This window comes from Marmota marmota, unplaced genomic scaffold, assembly GCF_001458135.2.
Source record: "Marmota marmota marmota unplaced genomic scaffold, marMar, whole genome shotgun sequence".
Classification (NCBI taxonomy): domain Eukaryota; kingdom Metazoa; phylum Chordata; class Mammalia; order Rodentia; family Sciuridae; genus Marmota; species Marmota marmota.
In genome coordinates, this window is record NW_026000019.1 from 22,915,587 (window position 1) to 22,936,771 (window position 21,185).

The 21,185-nt window shown below is 45.3% G+C and overlaps 1 protein-coding gene across 6 annotated transcripts in view; it reads right to left on the minus strand.

Annotated features, from left to right (window-relative positions):
- Positions 1-2,696: 2,696 nt before the first annotated feature.
- The window catches only part of Pou2f1 (POU class 2 homeobox 1), a 112,490-nt gene continuing 94,001 nt past the window's right edge, over positions 2,697-21,185 (minus strand). For 3 of the 6 annotated variants that reach the window (XM_048810090.1, XM_048810089.1, XM_015491890.2), the window contains 3 exons: positions 16,872-17,211; positions 15,914-16,002; positions 2,697-13,659 (listed from right to left, as the gene is read on the minus strand). In XM_048810090.1, coding sequence (XP_048666047.1) covers positions 13,349-13,659; positions 15,914-16,002; positions 16,872-17,211 — 740 coding nt within the window. In that variant the 3' untranslated portion in view covers positions 2,697-13,348. The remainder of the gene's footprint in view (positions 13,660-15,913; positions 16,003-16,871; positions 17,212-21,185) is intronic. The other 3 variants (XM_048810093.1, XM_048810092.1, XM_048810091.1) reach the window with 3 other exon arrangements.

Here is a 21,185-nt window from a genome sequence, read left to right on the forward strand (position 1 = left end):
CCCCCCCCCCCCTCAAGGTAACCTGTGCTTGGGCCACTCTGTGGAAGGGCTGGGCAGAAGGACCAGCGGGGCAGTCCTCCATCAGACATGCCTCTGCATCACCAAGCCGCATGCCAGGCACTGTGGGGGGTGGAAAAACGTGCCAGGCTGTCCTTGCCCTCCCAGGTTCACACTCTTAAGAGGGAAAATAAGTTGTGCACAATTTGGTTTAAAAAATAGGAAATGGAGTGTGAACACGGAGTGTCACTAAGATTATGAACAAAGCGTGGAAGTGAGTAGGGAGGAGTCCTTCCTGCCCTGCTCCCAGGCACCATCCCTCAGCCTCCAGGGAATGGCAAGCCCGTCCTGGTGACTAAAGGACACGTGGCTGTGGGTGGCAAACCCTCTTTGCTCTGCTTGGTTTTAACTTATACTGGCTCGCTAAAGCCCATTTCATATAATAAATGCTTCAGTGAAACCGGTGCTGTCCCCTAAGCTCTGTTCAGCAGTCAATCTGTGATGGCGACGCAGTCGGTCACTGGGAAAGCAGTGCCACCCTTGCTCCGGGGGAACCGCCTATTCTGCCAGGAACATGCAGGTGGACATAGGTGCGCCAGCCCAGAGTGCTGCCATGGGGTCAGTGCCGGCCAAGCCATCTCAGGTAGTGGCCAAATCCACTCCTGAGGGCAGTGCCCAGTATAGGAGTGTGGGCCCAGTCTTGTGCCCCAGCCCAGAGAGGGCAACGGGCAAGGAGCCCTGCATCATCATGCCCAGCTCTGGAGGGCAGGAGACCCCCTCCCTCGGAGGCCAGAAGTGGGTGATGCTGTGGGCAGAGGGTGCCCAGGAGTCAATAGTAGCACATGCCACCGCACTCAATGTCTCAGCCCACAGGGCTGCAGGTGGGTGGTGGGCAAGAGGTCTTCAGGTCAGTTTCCCTCTGGAAGGTGGCCCTACCCATAGCGGTGGCTCTCTGGGAAGCCCTAACTCGTCGAGCCCACCTGTTAAACATTGTGAGGTCACTCTGAAGCCAGAGCCTTGGCTTGGTCAAGAAGTCCAAAGCCACCTACCCCCCAAAAACCTGGGACTCCCACAGCACTCTGTACGCTGCCAGGCACAGGGGACAGCCCAGAGAGAGGAGAACCTCCATCTGGGAGCAGCCTCGCAGGGGAACCCACTCCTGAGCCTCGAACGCTGAAGTCTGCTGCTTCTGTCTGTTGAGATGAGCGAGCCGTACCCAGGGCTGCGCCAACCTGACCTCATTCCTGGAGCAGCAGAGTTACACACCGGCCGTGGGACCTGCGCTGACCCAGCTCTGTCAGACACGTCTGAGACGGCTCCCAACAGCACAACTGCACAGAGCGCGGCTGGGAGAGGAGCAGACTGCCCACAGAGGAGAGTGGAGAGAGCAGAGCTCCTGGGAGAACGCGGCCCTGCGGGCAAGGGCGAGCGTGGCTGCCCCTGCCCTTCCTGAGGCCCAGCAGGACATGACTGTTAAGACCCTGCCCTGTTCCTCGTGCTGGCACAGAGAGACACACCTCCCAGTCCAGGAAACAAGGAGCTGGACCTGCACGAGGAGCCCAGAGTTTGTCAAGTGGGGCAGCAGCGCGGAGGACCCCTCCAGGGGCTGGCCATGCCTGGTGTTTGGCCAGCTGTGGTGTGTGGGCTTCCTGCTGCCAGCGGCCCCGGGGGTCTCGGTGAGCTGGCAGTCACTTCTGTGAGTCAGAGTCGAGTCCTGACCATGTCTGTGCCTCAGTGACAGCCCCTCGCACTGCTGCTCACGCCCTCCCCAGGAGCCGTCAGAACAGACCTACCTTACGAAACGGGACGCAGACTCAGGTCCATCCCTTCACCCTATTCCGTAGGACGTGACACAAGGTTTTCACATGCTGAAGTCTGTCTTGTGTTGTCTTTACCAAGGAGAGAGTTTCTGTGAAGAACTTGAAATTATTTTAGGAAGACACTTTACAAACTCACACACAAGCTGTAAGTGCGAGAAGGGAACCCCGTGTCTCCTCGCTTCGGACCTTCTGTAAGACAGTGGCCTCATCTTGAGATGGGCACTCTCTTCTGCAAACTCACAAACCAAGACCTCGTCCTGGGGGATCTGACCCCACAGCTTTCTGACAAGGTCAGGCTTTCTCTGGAAAATTCACCTGAGTTTCAACTCTCCTTCCTATGGACCCTGCAGTGGCCCATGAAGGCGCAGTGCTGAGGGGCACAGTGAGCCAGAGGCTGCCGGGTGCGCTCCCTCACACAGGAGACCAGCCTCCCTCAGAGGACTCCGGGGAGACGAGATGCTCAGGGTCTGGCAAGATGTGCCGACGGGCGTGCCCGCCAAAAATACATCCAGGGAAGTGGAGTTCAATCCAAGTTCTGCAGTCCCACCTGCACAGCAGGAGGGGAGCTTTGAAGAGTCCCCTGTCAGGATCATCAAGCAAGAGCCTGCATGTTTGATGACACAGAGCACTTGTGTTCAACACAGGGTCCCTTCTAGACCACCTGAGGGCCTGGGGAGGGGAACTCAGTGCCACAGCTCCCCAGCTATGTGCACAGGAGCCCGAGGGTAGGAGCAAAGCCAGTGTGAGTGGATGGAGACTCGGGGCTCCTGAGAGCACCTGCTGTGAAATGCAGCCTGGAAGGGTTATATGAGTCATCTGCGAGAAGGTGGGTGAAGGATCCAGAATACCAACACAGCAACCTCACAGAAACCATGTGAAAACACTTGAAAAATGGTTTAATGATGTTTTACAACAGAAATGAACTGTACAGTTACAGTAAGTTTAATATATATATATAAAAATTACAGCAGACAAATGCATCTACACAAAATCTACCAATTCATTCTGATTCACTGGCACCTATGCAGTCTCTCCCAAGCCTTCAGCCCTGCAGGCAGCAGGAGGGGGTCACATAAAGGGCACTTTTGAAGAGACAGCACCTCTCACAGTCCCCACCACCTCCACAGGCTTGGGAGGCTTGCTAGTTCCCCAGCAGGTAAAGTCGCTTTGTTTGAGGTTTCCAAAACCAGGAAACCTCTGTTTCCCAGGGGCACAGATAACAAGGTTCAGTGCTCCAAGTCATCAGCTGATTCTTACAAAATATTTCTACCTGAGGGGAAATGGCTACACAGGCGCTCTGGGGCAGTGAGGCTATACAATAGCCACCCAGACTGCAAAGTCATCTAAGGAGAAATGTAAAAGGACTCCCAGTAAACTACTTAGGAATTGTCACTGCCTCATTAAAGCTGCTGGACAATTTTGGAAAGAATCATTTACACCACGTCTTAAGTTTCCACAAAGAAGAACTCAAACTCACATTTTAAAGTACATAAAACAAGAAGTTTTAGGAGGTCAGGGGACAATTCCCCTTGTACCCCTCCCTTGACAACAGTGGAAAAACACCCCTGAATCAGTAATTTAAAAAAGAACAAGAAAGAAAAAGTGGGGGAGTTAAGATATTTGAAGACAGAAAAAAAGAAAGCATCTTTAGAAAAACACAATCACTGCTTCTTTAAAACAAAACAAAACCCAGTTGGGCACAGTCATCAGTGACGATGTGATCCAGATGACACTTGGTGGAGGACTATTACTGAATATTATGTACACTCACAACCTTTTCATTTTCTTTTTTATTATGAACACCTAGGCAGTGAAAACTGTTATGTTAATACATACACAGACACACCCAAAACATACAAAAATACTATTATTTCAAACTACTAAGAATAGGACAGTTCAATTAGTTCCATGCTATGACTTTAAGAGCATTACACTGAAACAAACAAGAAGTTAAACGACATTTTTTTTTTTTAAATCCCAGAAATATACCAAAATATACATCTAAGCTTTGGAATTACTGAGGTTAGACTAATGCAAGTGCTGGGTAATCGTACTTAATACACAAGTCTAAGGTTCTGCAGGAAAGAAATTTTCTTTGGTATCTGCATCAGGCTAATATTATTAACATTTGGATTTTGCTTTGGGATAGAGCTTGTATGACCCTAGAACCAAATACCCCCCTCCCCCAATCAACTGAGATTAAAAAGATCCATGTAAAAAGTTCCTTCATTTGCAACCCCCCAGGTTAAAAAGTCACAGGCATCGACCTCGCGCGAGAGGTTGTGAAGTACAATGCATAGTTGCACAGTGGTGCTGGGAGGGGAGACAAACCGCAGTGGAGAGAAGCGAAGCGCCCGATGGGCGTCCTGCGGCCTCTGGCCACCCCAAGCAGCTCAGTGGAGGAGAGAGGAAAGCTCCGAGGCCCTGACCAAAGCCCTGCGAGCGGACCACCGCGCAGTGTCCCAACTTCCCCCACTCTGCGGGGCCTGTGGCCTGGCCAGCAGCGGCTCTGGCCCCCTAGTCCCTGTGCTAAGTCCCCCTGGTGGCCCTGCTTGCAGTCGGATGGAGTATGGTGTGACGGGGTTTGGGAAATCTGAAATGCCAATTGCTTCCTGGCATGCTCACAAGCTGGCAAGCGCCAAAGCCACCGAGACACACCTGAACGAAACCCCCGGCATGGAAAACAGCTCCCCGCCCTTTAGAGTCCGAGGCCCCTGCCTGGCCCCACTGCGCCAAGTGCCAGGACATGGCGAACTGGCTGATGCTGAAGACTTACTTCCCTTTTCTTTGGTTTTTTTGTTTGTTTTGAGTTTATACAATCATTAAGAAATCTTTGGTTTTGGCTGGAAATTTAAAAACAAAACAAAACAAAACAAAGAAACCACCCTCCCCTGGCTTATAGCAGCAGTCTGAGACCTGGCGAAGGGTTTCTTCAGCTTTACGGGTGGGAATGGGAGGCCAAGCACTACATTCAAAGAAAAGGTGAAGGGCTGGGGATGCAGCTTCTGAAGAGCCCACTGAATATAAGATTGTCAAATAATAATAATATAATAATAATAATAATAATAAAAAACAACTTAAATATTTGGATTTCTTTTTTTTTGGTCATGTCAAAGGAAAAAAGTGAAATGTGTACGCAGCAGTCCACTCCAAGGGACCTTTGGTGTCTTCCCTTCCACCCAGGTCTCAGGGGAAGGAGACGGCCTGGACCCCACCTGGGGAGAGGCAAGGACAGAAGTCAAATTGTGGCCAGAGTCAGAAATACGGGGTGGGGCGGGGCGCAGACAGCTGGCACCCTGAAGGCAGGTGGCAGGACAACCAGGTTATGAGACCTGGGAAGACCCTGGCAACAAAAGGAACCCTGGGCTGCGACCCGCCCCAGCTCGAAGTAGCCTCTGAGCAGCGGCATTCAGGGGCTCCTAGGGTCCCACCCTAGACAGGTCCCACAATGCTATAGGCCAGAGTTCAGCGTTGCCGAAAGGGGAGGGTGGGTTGGGCAGCTCTGTGGGGCTGAGAGGAAGTTAAAGCAAGCCACTCAGTCACGAGTTAGCAATGAGGTATACAAGAGCTCCCACGCCAGGTGGGCAGAACTCTGTGCTCCTCACTCGCCTCTGTCACTGCTGTCCCGTGCAGGCGGTGACCTGCAGGGTCAGAACCCTGGTGGACCCTCGCACGTGCCCAGGCGAGCAGAGCCAAGAGCTGGGAGAAGGCTCTTTCTACCCACCACCAACCTTCGAGGAGACACACTGGTTGCTGCAGAGTCCGTGCCCTGCATCTGCGTAGTCTATGATCCCTCCCTCTTTCTCCCATTGTTTACAGTCTTAACCACCATCAGGCTGCACTAGTTCACTCTGCTCTTAGAAGTGGGCGCCTTCTGCAGACTCATGTGGGAATGGAACTAGAGGTGGGCACCCCCCACCGCCTGCAATGCACTGTCCCTAGGTTGCCACCTGAGCCTCTGAAAGTGCTTTCCTGCCTCCCTTGCTCTCAGACTCCAGGATGCCTGGGGCTGGACGGGATCAGGCTCTGCTGTAAGAGATTCCGGTGTCAAGGAACTAAGGTTTCCAGATGTCTCGTTTTAAAACAGCACTGTCCCCAGCTGTCCGCCCGCAGACTTGGGGTACAATGGTGGAGAAGTCAGAGCTGTTGCCAGTTTACAGAAGCAGTCTCCATCTGTTCTTGTGAGGTTGTGGCCAACTTACATACAACGATCCAGTGAACAGGGAAAACCCTGCAGCAGACCTTAACATTTTTACACTAAATTAGTTTGGGGGTCTTAACTTTTGGCAGCATCCTGGGTTTGAACCAGAAGCCGACACTGGGCACATGGACAGACTCAGGGACACAGCAACAGTAAGCGCCTTCCTTCCACGCGGTCCTTATGCACACCTTGTCTTCCCACAGCTTTGTTTCAAGTGCTCTTATCTTCAATATCCCTATCACCTACTTAGAAACCTACCTAGCGCTTTTAAAAAAGTCACACATTATTAAGACTACCTTTACATAATGTCAGAACAGTAAGATTATTAGGAAAGCTATTATGAGGTTCTGCACCCTGATCATTTTTGAGGGATGATTAAGAGAGCAACTATTCCTATTCCCTTCCCTCTCCCTTGCACGTGCCCTGTCTGGAGGACACTGAGACAGGACTACTCAACTTCCCAGAACCATATATTTTAAAGACATCTGGGAACAAAACAGCTCTACAGGAGAAGGGAAGAGCTTTTGTTTCCTTTGTAATCCTGCTCTTGAAAATGCTGCTTCATAGGAGAGACAGGACAGACACCACATCTAAACACTGTCTGAACCCAAACAGGCTCTACAGTTCTATTTATGAGGATTAGATAAATGGAAATAAAGAATTTACCCCATCTTTTGCCCTCCCAAAATTTCTCAGCAATTCCAAGAATATCACGGCCACACGGAGCAACTCCATCTTCACAGAGCCAGCAGAGGGACACAAAACCAATCTCTTTTCGAAAGGCAGAATAACCAGTAAGACTTTCAAAAAATGGGTAGGAGGGAAGAAGGGGAAGAAGAGACAAGGTCAAACTTTTCTAAATTCCAGCTTTTTGGTCCTTTCTCTCTGCCTGTTTTGAAAACCAAAGATAAGCAATGACACAGCAGTGTCTCTGGTCACAGACCAAACCCCACGTAAGTTCTGTGAGATGGATCACTTATTCAAATAAAAGCCTTTCTGGAGTGCTACACCTGAACTCAGGGAGCCGGGAGCATGGGCAGAAAGGGCTCCCAATTCTCCTGACCACCACTGTTTCTCCTCTATGCCGCCACTCGGAACAGAACTCCCCTCCATCCCACCAACCAACCGGTCCTTAAAGGCCGCACCTTGTCACAGGTGTGAGGAGCAGGCTGGTGGTCTTTCTTCTGTTTGTGTTTCTGGTCTAGACAGAACTATTCTTTGAGAAAAGGAAGTGAGGTTTTAAATGTTGGGCTGCTAGCACAACATTCAACAGCTTGACAGAGGATGACACGAGGAACCACCTTAACTGTCCTAGGTCAGGGCCATTGCTCAATGCTCTCTCTCAGTGAGTTGGTGTGCATCTTCCTCTGTTTCTACTTCTCCCCAAACACTCGGATGGCTACACTCATCCTTTGCCTAAGTGTCTGCTATGTACAGAGGTAATGGTCATTATGAGAGGCTGGCATGTTTGGGGACATGGCAGCCATAGAAAAGCTGCAAATGCTCCCGTGGCAACTCGCACACACCACTGTGCCCTGCCCAGCCCTGCACACCAGACCTCAGAGGGCTGTAAATCCCAAGCCCAGTCCCAGGGACACCAGGCTTCCTTCGGCAGGACAGACTTAAGGAAACACACACAACAACATTTTCCTTCTAACATAATCATCTTCTCCCCCACCCCAACCCTCCCTAACCCTGTAAATTGTAACCTATAAACAGGATCCCAAATACATACAGCATCAATCATGTTTATCAATGATAATGAACATTAGTTTAACTAAATACTACAGCTAGAATTATTTCCACTATTTATAAAGTTTTTTCTTTTATTTATTTGGTTTTTAGTTTAAACCAATTCTGCAACACGTAAGCTATGCTGAGGTATTTTATGAAGGTGCCAGAAGCCAGCGGTTACCCACAAGCATCAATCAGCCTCACAGACTAAGGTACCACATTCACAGAGAAGGAGGGAGGGGAAGGAAGGAGACCCAGATAAGACAGCCACCTAAGAGTCCCACAAAGGCCAGGGCAGAAGAGTCCAATAAGTAACTGTGCCTCAAGAATAGGGAGGGCCATGGAAAGCGACAGCTGTTAGCCCAGAGAACTGGATGCAAACTGGACAACTCAAGAAACGTGTTCCCTGCCCTCCTGGTAGGACCCTTTCAAGTCCTGCTGCAAATTTCATGGCTGTCCTGTTGAATCTCTCTGGAGTAAGAAAAGGACGGGCAGAACTGGCAAAGAACTCCAGTCAGCTGTCAGGGATGACTCTGCTGCCTTCTGTCCCCCACTGTGTGCATATCACAGGTGCCACCCAGGCTGCACACAGCTCATCTCAGTTATTCTCAGAGGAATGCCAAGGGACTTTTTTTTTTTTTTTTTTCCTTCTCAAAACTAAAGATAAAAACCAAAAAGATTTTCCACTTTATAAAGTATCACCTTCAAAATGTTACAAACTGAAAATGACTTCAGAATGGCCAGGGCTATGATTACACAAGCAGTATGACGCATTAAGTGCTTCGTACACACAGACACACACGCACACACAGACACAGACACACAGTGAACTCACAGTGGTCACAAGCAAATTCATCCACCAATTCCTGTTCCTTCTGGGTAATTTAAAATTTCAGACCTTTTAGTCTTTTTCTTCCATCAGTACTGGCAGTCTAAAGAGTAAAGAATAAATAAACTTTAAATTCTTCAAGTTTAAATGCTGATTTAATGAGAAGGTATTTGGCCAAACTCTCCTAATGAATTGTTGCAGCCCTTCCTTGACCAAGGGTTTTCAGATCACAGGCTGGCTTTTGGGGGTTCCTTATGGCCAGGCCACAGAAGGCTGCCCACAGGAGGGTCCTCACTTCTTCATACCTGGGCAGCATTTTTTTTTTTTTGGGGGGGGGGAGGGAACTAAAGAAAGAGGCTTCTCCTCTGCTTCCTAGCTCAAGGATCTTATTTCTTTCTTCGTTAAGAAAGACTGTGAGGATGATATAGCTTGGGAACCACTTTAGACCATGAACTCTCAGAGGGCTTCTCTGTGAACCAAGTATTTATTATCCTAATTGCAACATTTTCAATCGGGATTTCTAACTAACAGTAATTACCTATATTTGCAAATATATTCGGTTTTTCCAGCACGTTAAATAGAATTTAAAGATTGGGCTAGATGTTGTGTCAAGCAAATATTTGTGCTTCTGGATAATACACAGACTATTTCCCCATCTTCCTAAATAAATGAAAGATGATGGGCAAAATAACATTAAAAAGAGGCATAATTGTGCTTTTTCTTTCCCAACAAACGCTATAGAATGAATCGGCAAGATGAACAAAAAACTTTTAAATCGATATTTTCCCTTTTGCTAAAAAAAGTTCACTTCTAATAATGCTACCACAAAGTACAAATAGGCATGCTCCTGCATAAGAGGGAAGTTGGATTCCTTTGGTTCCATTCTTAAGCAACAAGCTGAGTATGTTGGGAAGGTACTGACCTTTCTGACAATAAATAAATGGGAGTGTGTATTACATCAGCCAAGTGATATAAATATTTTTTTTCGTAATTCTAAAAAGCTGCCTATTTTTCTGAACTTCAGAAACAGCATTCAACTTATTTCTTAGAACAATGATATTGTTCCTGTGAGAGGCCCCCTTCAGGTCTTTCTGCTCTGTCCTTCAGATTTACATGGGATATAAATAAAGTTCATGACCAAATTGCATTGCTCATGATAAGCAGGATTTAAACAACTACATTCACCACCCCTAGGGATGGCCTGTTACCATGGGCAAATACAGTATCGTTATAGATGCATTTAAAATTAGTCTTTGGCTTAATGTGTTAAGCAAATTCAGGGATGAAATAAAACTTGTCTAAACATTAAGGGGAAAAAAGAAGAACAATGCAATGCATTGTAATGATCTACTTGTTCCTCCTCTCTGAGATGCAGAAACTCTATCAAATATTTCTTTTTGGTCAACTGGACCTTTTAGTTTGAAGACTGTTCCCAGAAAAGGTGGCCAAAATTTAAGTCTGAGTACCGCACCTTAGGAGATAGTTCATTCAATTCAAAGAGCATCATTTGAGATGATTAAAAAAAAAAAAAAAGGAATGATATAAAATAAACAAGGACTAAGGTGATCATGAAGCAGTATGATCAGCAGAGTTTCCAGGGATGATGATGGGGAGCTGATTCTAAACAAGACCCCCACCAACAGCTCTATTAGTGTTTCATGTGTACATGCGTAAAAGTACCTTTCATTTCACAACTTATTTTTAAATAAGTGAAAAAAAGAAAAAAGTTTTAAAGTTACCTTTGTCTAAAGATTTACTTTTTCAACAGAGGTTTTTATGCTGGCTTAAGGTCTACCCCCATCAAGTGATTCACATTAAAAAAAAAAAAAGACAGAATCCCCATATTCCAAAGTGATTAGAATATAGATAGGGTGGGGGACTCAAAGATCACTGTGTTGACAGTTAAAGCTTAGCATCTTCTTCAGTACTGGAGTTTGTTGGTGAAGCTTATTTGGGAAAGGGATCATTTTTTTAGCTACACAGAAAACAATAACAAAAACAGCCTTTCTCTGAACTCACTGGGCATAGCCAGAGTCCCCTGAAGCTCTATGCTTCCTTTGGTAACATTTGGGAAACTGATTTATAGCCTCGGATCCAGTATGGTGGCTATCTGCATTTCTCTTCCGGAATCCTTCCTCCTATCTTCCACCACTCCCAAAAGAGGGACTTGTGACTATGGGCAGCCACAGTATTATTAATAGCCCTAAAATCATTTACGCAGACTGAAATTAGAGATGTCAAGTCAGAATAAGAGATTATATTACATTTAACTACAACAGAGAAAAAGTTGATGGAGTGGAGAGAAATTAGTAACTAACAGAGCCATTCTATTTACATACCAACCTAAATAAACTATTTAAAAATCAAGGTAAGTCTGCCCAGAGGATATTACAATTAACCAACATAGAAGATTAAAAACAAGCAGCAACTTTTATATAAAATAAAAAAAGAAATGAAAAAGAAATTGTCAGTAGCATCTATCTCCTCCATGTGTCTGAACTGCACGTTATAAACTAGTCCATTAGTACAGCAGCTTGCTAAAAAATTGACTTTGGTTCAAGCTTAGTTTAAACAAAACAAAACAAAACAAAACCACACACCACACACAGAAAGGTGGATAGACATTTGTTAGTTTCCCTGCTTGTAGTTCACTGATTTTAGAGGGATTTTAGGGAAAATGATGGGTAAGAGGAAATTTAGAGGTGGTAGTTAAATACTTTGTGAAATAAAACAAGAGGAACTAAAGAATTAAAAGGGGACTAAAATGTTTCTGACCTTTAATATTAATTTGACTGTCTCCCACTTGAATCTCTCTCTCTCTCTCTCACACACACACACAGACACACACACGTACACATCTGTGTCAGTATTACTGCCTTCCTGAACAGTGGGGAGGAGAGGCCAACACACGAATCCCAGCTCCCTTGAGGACACAAGCAGGGCAATCGGAAGGAAAGCTCTTTCTCAACCCCCAGCTCAAAGAGGGGCAGAGTGCAGTCTTAGGACCACCCGAGACTGAAGCAAGTGCCCAGGGACACCAGATGGGAACCTCTACCTCCAGAAAGAAGGGAAACTTAGATCAAGCTCCAAGGTGGGAAGGCAGTCTTTGGGGAAGGTTTTTGGTATACAGAGTATTATAAAAGTACATTGGCAAAAATGGGAACTGAACCTCTACATTGCCCTTGTTCCTCTTGGTCCATGTTCACAAGCTCCTCCCTTCCACTGGCTCATTTATGTGGTCTAGAAACACCCTGAAAACAGTTACAGAGCTGATCTCTTTCTGTAAGAATAGAGAGATGTGCACTGCTGTTGGACTTCCTGGCAGGGGCAGCCCCCCAGGGGTGCACCATGTTCCTGCTCAGCGTTTCTTCAGAGGTTCTGCAGAACCCAAGCCCCACCAGCAAGTACCTTGTCAGTCAGAGAATCCAGAGAGTTCAGGTTAGGCCTGATGAGCCATCCAGTGGAAAGGAAGTCTGTGGTGCTCTAGAGGAAAAGGTGGCGACCTCAGACTCCTCTCAGGGACTCTTTTGGATATATCAATTGATGGACAACAGTCTAATAGGAGTCCTTTAGAAAATAAAAAAGGGAAAAGTTCCCCGATACCAGTAAGTCAATTTGTTCTTTGCCAACGAAATTAAAACAAGTTTGGATGAGAAACTCCCATAAAATGAACAAACAAACAAACACACCAACAGTAGGAGCATTTTTCAGGAGATAAGAAATCAGGCGAACCACCAAGTCAGGTGTCTGCAGTAGTCTTTGCTCTTTGGAACCAAATCCTGCCTGCAACACATAGAGCTGTTCCCATTGAGAGTAGCGCGGAAAGCAGCTGCTGCACTACAGGATCTGGGCCTGGGGGCGGTCCATGATTGGGTGAGTGAGAGCTACAGTTCAGCAGGAATTCCTTCCTACACAAAAGTGCTCCAAAGGCACGCCTGCTGGGGGAGGGGCGTGTTGGGCGGGAGTGTCTGCACACACTGCCTTCAGCTTTTGCACCAGCCTCTTGCATAAGTGGCAAAAGAAAATCATTTTCTAGCACCTCTGTAAGAGTCGTGGAGGATAAGGAAACCAGCAAGAACATTCCCCGCAGTTAAGAGCATACGCCTCCCTTGCCCCAAACCCTCCCTCCCCACAGTGTGGGAGCTCACTGAAACAGGATCCAGGAGCAAGAGACAAACATGTCCAAACTATATATATATATGTGTATATATATATATATATATATAAAAACAACAACAACAACCATAGAGATACAGTAATACAGGCCGGCCTAAATTGTACCAGTTAAGAAAGGAACCCCCAACGCAATTGATACGATTATAAACACCTTGTTATGACTTAATGGCCTGTACAACAGACCCATAAAAATGATTTTTTTTTTTTTAAAGAAAAAAGAAATCTAGACAAATCAGAAATCCCTTCCTACACTGGAACTGGTACCCACCTTAGCTTGTCATCACGACTGCTGGAGATGATAAGTAGTCCTTCCACTTGTTTTTTTTTTGTTTGTTTTTGATTTTTTTGTTTTTTAAATTTTTGGTTAGAAAGTTCTCCAATCCATGAAGCAATCCTGAAAAGACAGTGTTTTATTATAAAATTAGGCAAATGCTGTCCGTCTCCATCCTTGCTTTCTTCTGGCATGTGGACTCCCTCTCCCCTGCCTCCCCCCTCACCGGGTGGTGAGGGCAGCGGCTGGCTGGCTGGCTGGCTGGTAGGCAGCCTGGCCACACTGCAGGGTGGAGGCCCTGGCGGCACCTCCGCCCCCGCTCACTGGGCCTTGGAGGCGGTAGTGGTGGTGGAGGCAGCCCCACTGGCGGAGGCCACTGTGAAGAGCGAGTTCTGCATGGACTCTGCAGAGCTGGAGGCGGCGTGAAGGCTGGCGACTGGTGTGGAGCTCCCCGTGGAGGCTGTAGCGGCAGACACCAAGCTGACGGGGTTGCTGGTGAGCAGAGAGAGGTTCTGAGGGTTCAGGAACAGAGGGGCAGTCACGATGTTGGGGGCTGCTCCTGCATTGGCAAACACCAGGTTCCCAGTTGCGTCCAGTGACGTTATTGGAAGAGAGCCACCAGAAGCAAGGGCTAGACACAGACCCCGAGAAACAGGCAGGAAGGAGAAGGTTAACGTCATCCTGGAGAAGCTGGATCACATTCGTTACAGCTCTGCGTTTTCATGTAGCTCAGGAAAAAGTGCGAGCCTTTGCTGACTTTTCTTCCTCACAGAGCTACACTGATACCAACCGGAATCTATTTATAATTCTGAAGAATGTAAAGGACTGAGAAACATAACTTATTGAGTATCAGCAGGGGAGGTTAAGGAGAGTTTTAAGAACTGTCTAATGATGACTCAGTCATATTTTAAATATCTTTAAGTTTATTTCATTTAACCTAGAAATATTTGTTAAAGCCAGTAATTTTGTCTTCAATGAAATTGATATCAAACTACCTCTGTTCAAAAGACAAATTAGCTAAAGTCATTAAAGCATTAAAAATACATTTTTTTGTTGGGCTGGGGATGTCACTCATTGGTAAAGCACTTGCCTAGTATGCATGAGATCCTGAGTTCTATTCCCAGCACGAGGGAAAAAAAACAGTCTTTATAAAAGGCTTTAGTTATCAAATAAAGTGAAAGGTCTGCCTGATTCTTATTTCCTGGGCAGACCTGAGGCAGCTGCTGTAGCAGAGACAGAGAGGCAGTGAGGCACATGGCCTCGGTGGCTGGCCAAGGCCAGCACGTGATCATCAGGGGAGGATTTCTGTAGGATGCTGCTGTTCTCCACAAATTCTATCATCAACATCTTATTTAAAATAATTAGGGGCTGGGGCTAGGGCTCAGCGGTAGAACATTTGCCTAGCATGTGTGAGGCCCTGGGTTCGAACGCCAATACCACATAAAAACACTAAATAAACAAAATAAAGGTATTGTGTCCATCTATAATTAAAAATATTAAAAAATAAAATAAAATAATTAGGACTTCCATTTTATAGCTTACCCTATTACCTGACAACATTCCTACACACTCCCAGTCACATAACCTCACCCCATATGTGGATTTCAGGGTTTTTCTGATGGTACTAAAATTTTGGCTGGTAACATAATCTATAGCTCAAGGGAATGCTCCTGACTTTGGATGTGACCACAGAAATACGACACAAAAGTGAGACTTGGTGTACCCTGAAGTTTCCTGATATTCCAGGCTTAGGGTCACAGACCAATTCTAGATCTTCCTAGACTATGATCTGTGGTCAGGCATTACGCCTCTGTAGTATCCCCATAGCCCAGAGATACTCCCTAATATAGGAGAAAAAGTGATTTATTATAAATTTAGTCCAAAAAGAAATCCTTGTATAACAAAAAGCTTTAGATCTGACCATCAATTTAGATAGAACTTAAGTCAAACAGAAAGTCAAAATAACATCAGGCAATCAGGGCTATGATGTGTTTTTTTCTGCAAGTCAACATTCTCTACAGTATGCAGCTAGACACACCCATGGCACACTAATCTTGATCCAAGCTGCCTAATACCTTATTTTTGGCTCCAAGAATGTTTGTATAAGCACTAAGTAGTCAAGAAAACAGTGTTCTGATTAATATGGAGATGCTCTCCTAAATTACACAGCAGCCAGCCCCTTCAGACATGAAACACAGATGCAGAGCAGGACCAACCACCCCTTCCTGATGTGGAATGCATGCCCCTCGAAGGGCATACAGGGACCCAGCACAGGCTTGGAGGCAACACTACAACCCGAATGAGCCTTCTACCCTGATGTTCATTCAAGAAATAAAAATGTTGGGCTGGGGATGTGGCTCAAGCGGTAGCACGCTTGCCTGGCATGCGCGGGGTGCTGGGTTCAATCCTCAGCAGGAAATAAAGATGTTGTGTCCACCGAAAACTAAAAAATAAATTTAAAAAATAAATAAATAAAAATGTCCTGGAAATCTGCCCCATGTGCTCTATTGACCACTCACCATAGGATTGTCCACCCATGGTCTCTGGGGCAGGGTGGGGCTGGGACTTTTACTTGGCCAAATTTGCCTTGAGAAAGATTTGAGATGAGCACTTGGGTAAATTTATCTGGAGGAAAACAAAAATCTGCCTCCAAGTCTACTCACATAAGAAACATCAGCATAAAGTCCTGGTTTCTTAAAATATACCAAACTGGGTATTCTTCTTACAAACTAACACAAACCTTTTCCACAAGGATATTTTCATAGTCCTCGAGAAAAAGCCAGTCAGCATTCAACCATCCCTCCATCAAGCTCACCTCTAGCAGAGCAGGCTCCTTGCCCTCATCTCCCCAGCACAAGCTAACCACGGAGAGACTCCTGACTCACCTTGAATAGTTGCCAGTGTACTGTTGCTCATCAGAGCTGGGCTGAGAGCACCGCCCAGGGTCCCTGGATTGAGGCTGAGTAAGGCACCTCTGCAAGTCAAAATAGGGGCCACACTATTACACACAGATGCAGTGTCAGCTCAACAACCCCCAAAGAACAAGAAAGAAAAACTGGGATGGGGAAGTACATGGAGCCATTCTCCTTACACTAATGCTTGGCTGCTTCTGAGTTCCTGCTTTCCTTGAGGCTTACTTGCCACAAGGTTATATGGTCTGCACAAACACATGACTTTTACAGTTACTTTGACTCTTCTTTGAATTATGTCATTCTTAAAATAAATAAATAAGTAAATAAAAAATCCAAACAAACAACAACAAAAAAACTTCAGAGAAAAGGAGAATTCTCAATAATATGCCCGACAAAAATAACGTAAAATTGGGCTGGGGTGGTGGCTCAGTGGTAGAGCACTTGCCTAGCACGCGTGAGGCATTGGGTTGGATCCTCGGCACCACATACAAATAAAATAAAGGTTATTATGTCCACCTACAATTAAAAATATATTTAAAAAAATAACATAAAATCAGGAATCTTCTTACTGCTTCTCTTATCCATGTTTGAGAATTAGAAAGAAGACAGCTGAGCGTTCAGTGGAGAAAGCACAGAGAGAGTCAGGAATTCTGGGCTTCCTTCCCAGTCCCATCACTGAGATGCTGAGGTGCTCAGTGACTAGGTGCTCTGGGTCTTCGAGTGGAGAGAAAGGTGTGGCTCTTGCCCTTACCTGAGTGCTGAGCAACCTGGGCTCAACTCTGGAATCAAGGTCCTTGTATGACCACAGAGCAGGCCATTTAAAGAGCCCCCACACCACAAAAGACAGTGATAAAAAGTCTCCCTCATAAGCCATTCCTGGACAACTTCCCAGTTGTTTCTCAGATGTGAACCAAATGAGGACACTCCTTACCCAGGTGCAAACTGTGAAGGTGCCATCAGGCCTGGGCTGAGCCCTGCAGCAGCAGCCATGGCAGCGAGACTGGCGTTTGCTGGCAACTGTGCTGCTCCCTGGAGCGCAGCAGCTGTCTGCAAGCCTGATGCTGTCACCATCACCTGGCTGGTCCCAAGAGGGGAGGACAAAGGAGCAGAGGTGGTCTGTGTTGTGCTGGTCTCGCTGGCACTGGATGCCTCAGAGGTGGAGGCCGAGGCAGAAGGGGAGGGACTCAGAGACGGGGAGGTGACTGCTGAGGAAGCTGGAGGTGCGGTGGAGATCACTGTTGCTGTGTTGTTGGAGGTGCTGTCTGTAGTGCCTGAAAAGAAAGCTGGTTAGAGAAGGACATTCTGGACAGGTGAGGCAGCACATGCCTGTGATCCCAGCCCGTCAGGAGGCTGAGGCAGGAAGATCACAAATTCAAGGACAGACTGTGTGTCAAAATATAAAAATGGGTGTGGCTCAGTGGTTGCACTCCTGGGTTTAACCCCCAGTCCCAAACAAAACAAAACAAAAATAATGAAACCATTATTTTAAACCACAGTCACGCTGTGGTGTCCAGCATGATCGTCACGCTGGACACCACAGGTCTGGAATACATCTTGGAGCTGGTATGTTGGGGCGCAGAGGCGAGCGTGACTTAAAGAATGCTGCCACCCTGCCTGAAGCAGGAAAGCTGACCTCCCACCACGCAGAAGACGCCAACTGACCTATAGACACTCAACTGACCTACAGACACTCGCTACAGGAGACGGTGTAGGACAGGGCCTCTGATGTCAGTTGTCAGGAAATGGGACATAGGACAAAAACAGCTGTCTAAAGACAGCCAGGGTTTAATTTGGCGAAACCTTTTATGCACTAGGATATGAGCAACTACATATATGGGTAAAGAAGAACCTAAGTGGGACCTTTTCAGGATAAAGAACCCAAAAAGCCAAAAGACCAACCAATCAACCAACACAAAACAAAACCCAATCTCCCAAAAACTATATGTAAGCCAGGCACAGTAGGGCACACCTGTAATCCCAGCAGCTTGGGAAGCTGAGGCAGGAGGACTGCAAGTTCAAGGCCAGCCTCAAGAGACCCTATCTAAAAAATAAACAAATAAACAAACAGGGCTGGGAAGGTAGCTCTGTGGTGAAGTACTCTTGGGTTCAGTCCCCGGCACCAAAAACAAAACAAACAAAATTATATATGGAAGACAATGCAGTATAATAGAACCAGACCAATCAAAATAGGTATCTCAGACCTAAATGGAAAAAAATCTCAGGTAAAAGTAATTTTTTGTTTCTATTCGAACTGCAGGAGACTCTCTTCTCCTGTAATGGCCTCATCCCAAATCCTGTGTAGAACAGGGTTTGTCTTTCCAGATCTGTTTTGAAGCTGTCTTCTGAACACCTCCAAGGCCAGTTCTCTGATGTTCCCTCCCCAGGTTCTTTCCCTTATCACAGGGCTAGGATAAGCCCAAGTGTCCCTGAGCCAGGAGTGACTGCCTTCCCACTTCCCACAGTGCTGCCCACGTGCAGTTCTGTGGCCTCTGGCTCCATGGGCCAACCATATCATTGTACACCTGAGAGAGGACTCATTCCTTTCTACCTTTGGGAAAATGTGAAAAAGGTGATTCCTTCTTATTGCAGCTGCCCTAGTGCAATAACATCTTTGGAAGTATCATTCACTCCATTTTCACTGATCTCTCTTCAGTTTTAAATCTATCGCTGAGCCCTGTGGCTGTGTTGCACCCTGTGCGTGGCAGACTCATCACACACTCCTCCACTTGATCCTCCCTCTTCCCCAAAGACTTGGTTCTATAGGAAGGTAAATGTCTCTTATTTTTCTTCCACTGCTAAGAAGTTTGAATGTACTTTCAATCTTTTCTTGAACAAATTTTCCCCTTACCTAGTTCAATCTTACCTACAGACCCACTCCCCTTTCAAAGTTCTGAAACTAAAACTGTCCATTTCATGTCTTCAGGTTAAATAGCTTAAAATGGCTGTTTCCTTTTGCCACTTTCAAATCGTCCAGTATCTCTTTAAAATCCATAGGTTTACAGAGAGAAACTGCAGCCAATTCTTTTGGGTGAACTTGATCTGGGCTAGAAATAAAAACTATTTGGAGTTGTTTTACTTTTGGCTGTAATACTCTAAAAGCACAGTCTAGTATCTCCAATGTGAATGTCACACAAGCAACATGGTATAACATGATCTTCAAATTAATTCTCCCAGCCAGTGAGTCATGCTTCAACCAAAAGACACTTTTTATGGCCCCAGCATCTTGGCAACTGATTTACTTGGGCAATTTTGATCAGTGAATTTAGGCTTACAGAGCCTCAATGTCTTTAACAACCACCGGAGGTGCCACCACCTGACTGGCAGGTAGGCAGGCAGAAGCTGGGACACTGTGTGCAAAGCCCAGCACAGCCCACTAGTCGCCATGCATCTTCTTTGGTAAAATGCACATTAAAGTCTTTTGCTCATTTAAAAAAAAGTTGCCAGGGCAGTGGTAGAATATTTGCCTAGCATCCTCAAAGCTCTCAGTTCAATCTCTAGGGCCTCAACCCACCCCCCAAAAAGAATAGCTCCAATTCCTTATGTTTTCTTCCAGTCTTTGGCTTGTGTTTACACTTTTTTATCGGTGTCTTCTGCTGTACGAAGATGTTACTTTTGATGAAACTCAATTTAACCTTTTTTTTTTTGGGTACTGGGATGCTTAACTATTGAGCCACATCCCTGTTTTATTTTCTTTTTTATTTTTAGACAGAGTCTCAACTAAGTTGCTTAGGGCCTCATTAAGTTGCCCAGGAGAGCTTCGAACTTGCAGTCCTTGTTCCTCAGGCTCCCAAGCTGTTGGGATTGTGAGTTTGACTGTAGGTGTGTGCCACCAGGCTGGGCTTTCTTTTTTGTTGTTGCGTTTTTTAATGGCTTGTGCTTTGGTGCAGCATCTGTGGGAGCTCTTTGCCTACCTAACCCCAAAATTGTGAAGATCTTCTCCTGCCTTTTTATAGAAGGTTATAGGTTTCAGCTCTTACATTTATGCTTTTGGCCCATTTTAGTTAATTTCTGTAAATGATGAGAAGTAAAGGTCTAAACTGATCTTTGTGCATACAGGTATCCAATTGTCCTAGAAATGTTTGTTGAAGGCTCTTTTCTCTTTCGTGTTTGTGTTAAAAACAAAAAACAAACAGATAAAAAAACACCAAAGTACAGAGCATAAATTTAAAGGTTTGTTTCTGGTCTCGTACTTCTGTTCCACCGAATCCACCTTTGTGCCAGTATTTTGCTGTCTTGATGACTGTAACTTTATGGTAAGCTTTGAAATCTGGACACACTTGTCTTCTAACTTCATTATTTTCAAAGTTATTTTGGCTATTCTGGGTCCCTTTCATATATTTTACAATGAACATATCAATTTCTCTAAAACAAACAAACAAGAATCTATTGGAATTGTGACCTGATCGTGTTGAAATTATAAATCAAATTGGAGCAACAGTTATTCTTGAGAATGCCGACTCTTCCAAACCACGAACATGGAATATGAAATGTCTACTTACTTAGATTTTCCACAACCTATAGTTTTCATAAGTCTTATGCTTTCGTCATTAAATTTATGACTATTTTACTCTCTGAACCTACTGTGTATAAATTATCTTAGTTTCATTTTCAGACCATCCATTGATAGTATGCATATACAAATGTGTTTCATTTTTATATACTGATCTTGTGTCTTGCAATAATGAATTTATTGATAAATCCTAGTAGTTTTATAATAAATTTCTTAGGAGTTTTTAAATTTCTGGAAGGAACAAGTTGTATTTTGCAAAGATGGCTGGATACAAGATAAATAAGAAAAATTAATTAAGTTTTTACATATTAGCAACAATCACTCAGGAGATAAACATATTAAAATTACTACACACAACAGCACAGAAAAACTCCAAATATCCAGGAATAAAGTTAATCAAAGACATACAAAACTTCTGAAATAAAAACTACAAAATTTTGCCAAGAGGAATTAAAGGCCTAACTAACTAAAGATACGCAATAGCAACCCTTCAGAGGTTAGATGACTCAATATTCTTAAGACGTACATCTTTCCTTGGGATTTTTTATACACATAGGATAATGTAAGTAAAGGCAGTTTAACTTTTCTTCCAAATGGGATATCGTTAATCCTTTTTTCCTTTACTAAACTGGCTATTATCTCCAGTTAAATGTTAAGAGCACCCAATCTCAAGGGTGGGGGAGCATCAGTCTTTTACCAGTCTCTCATAGTGTGAGCTGCAGGGTTAGGAGATGC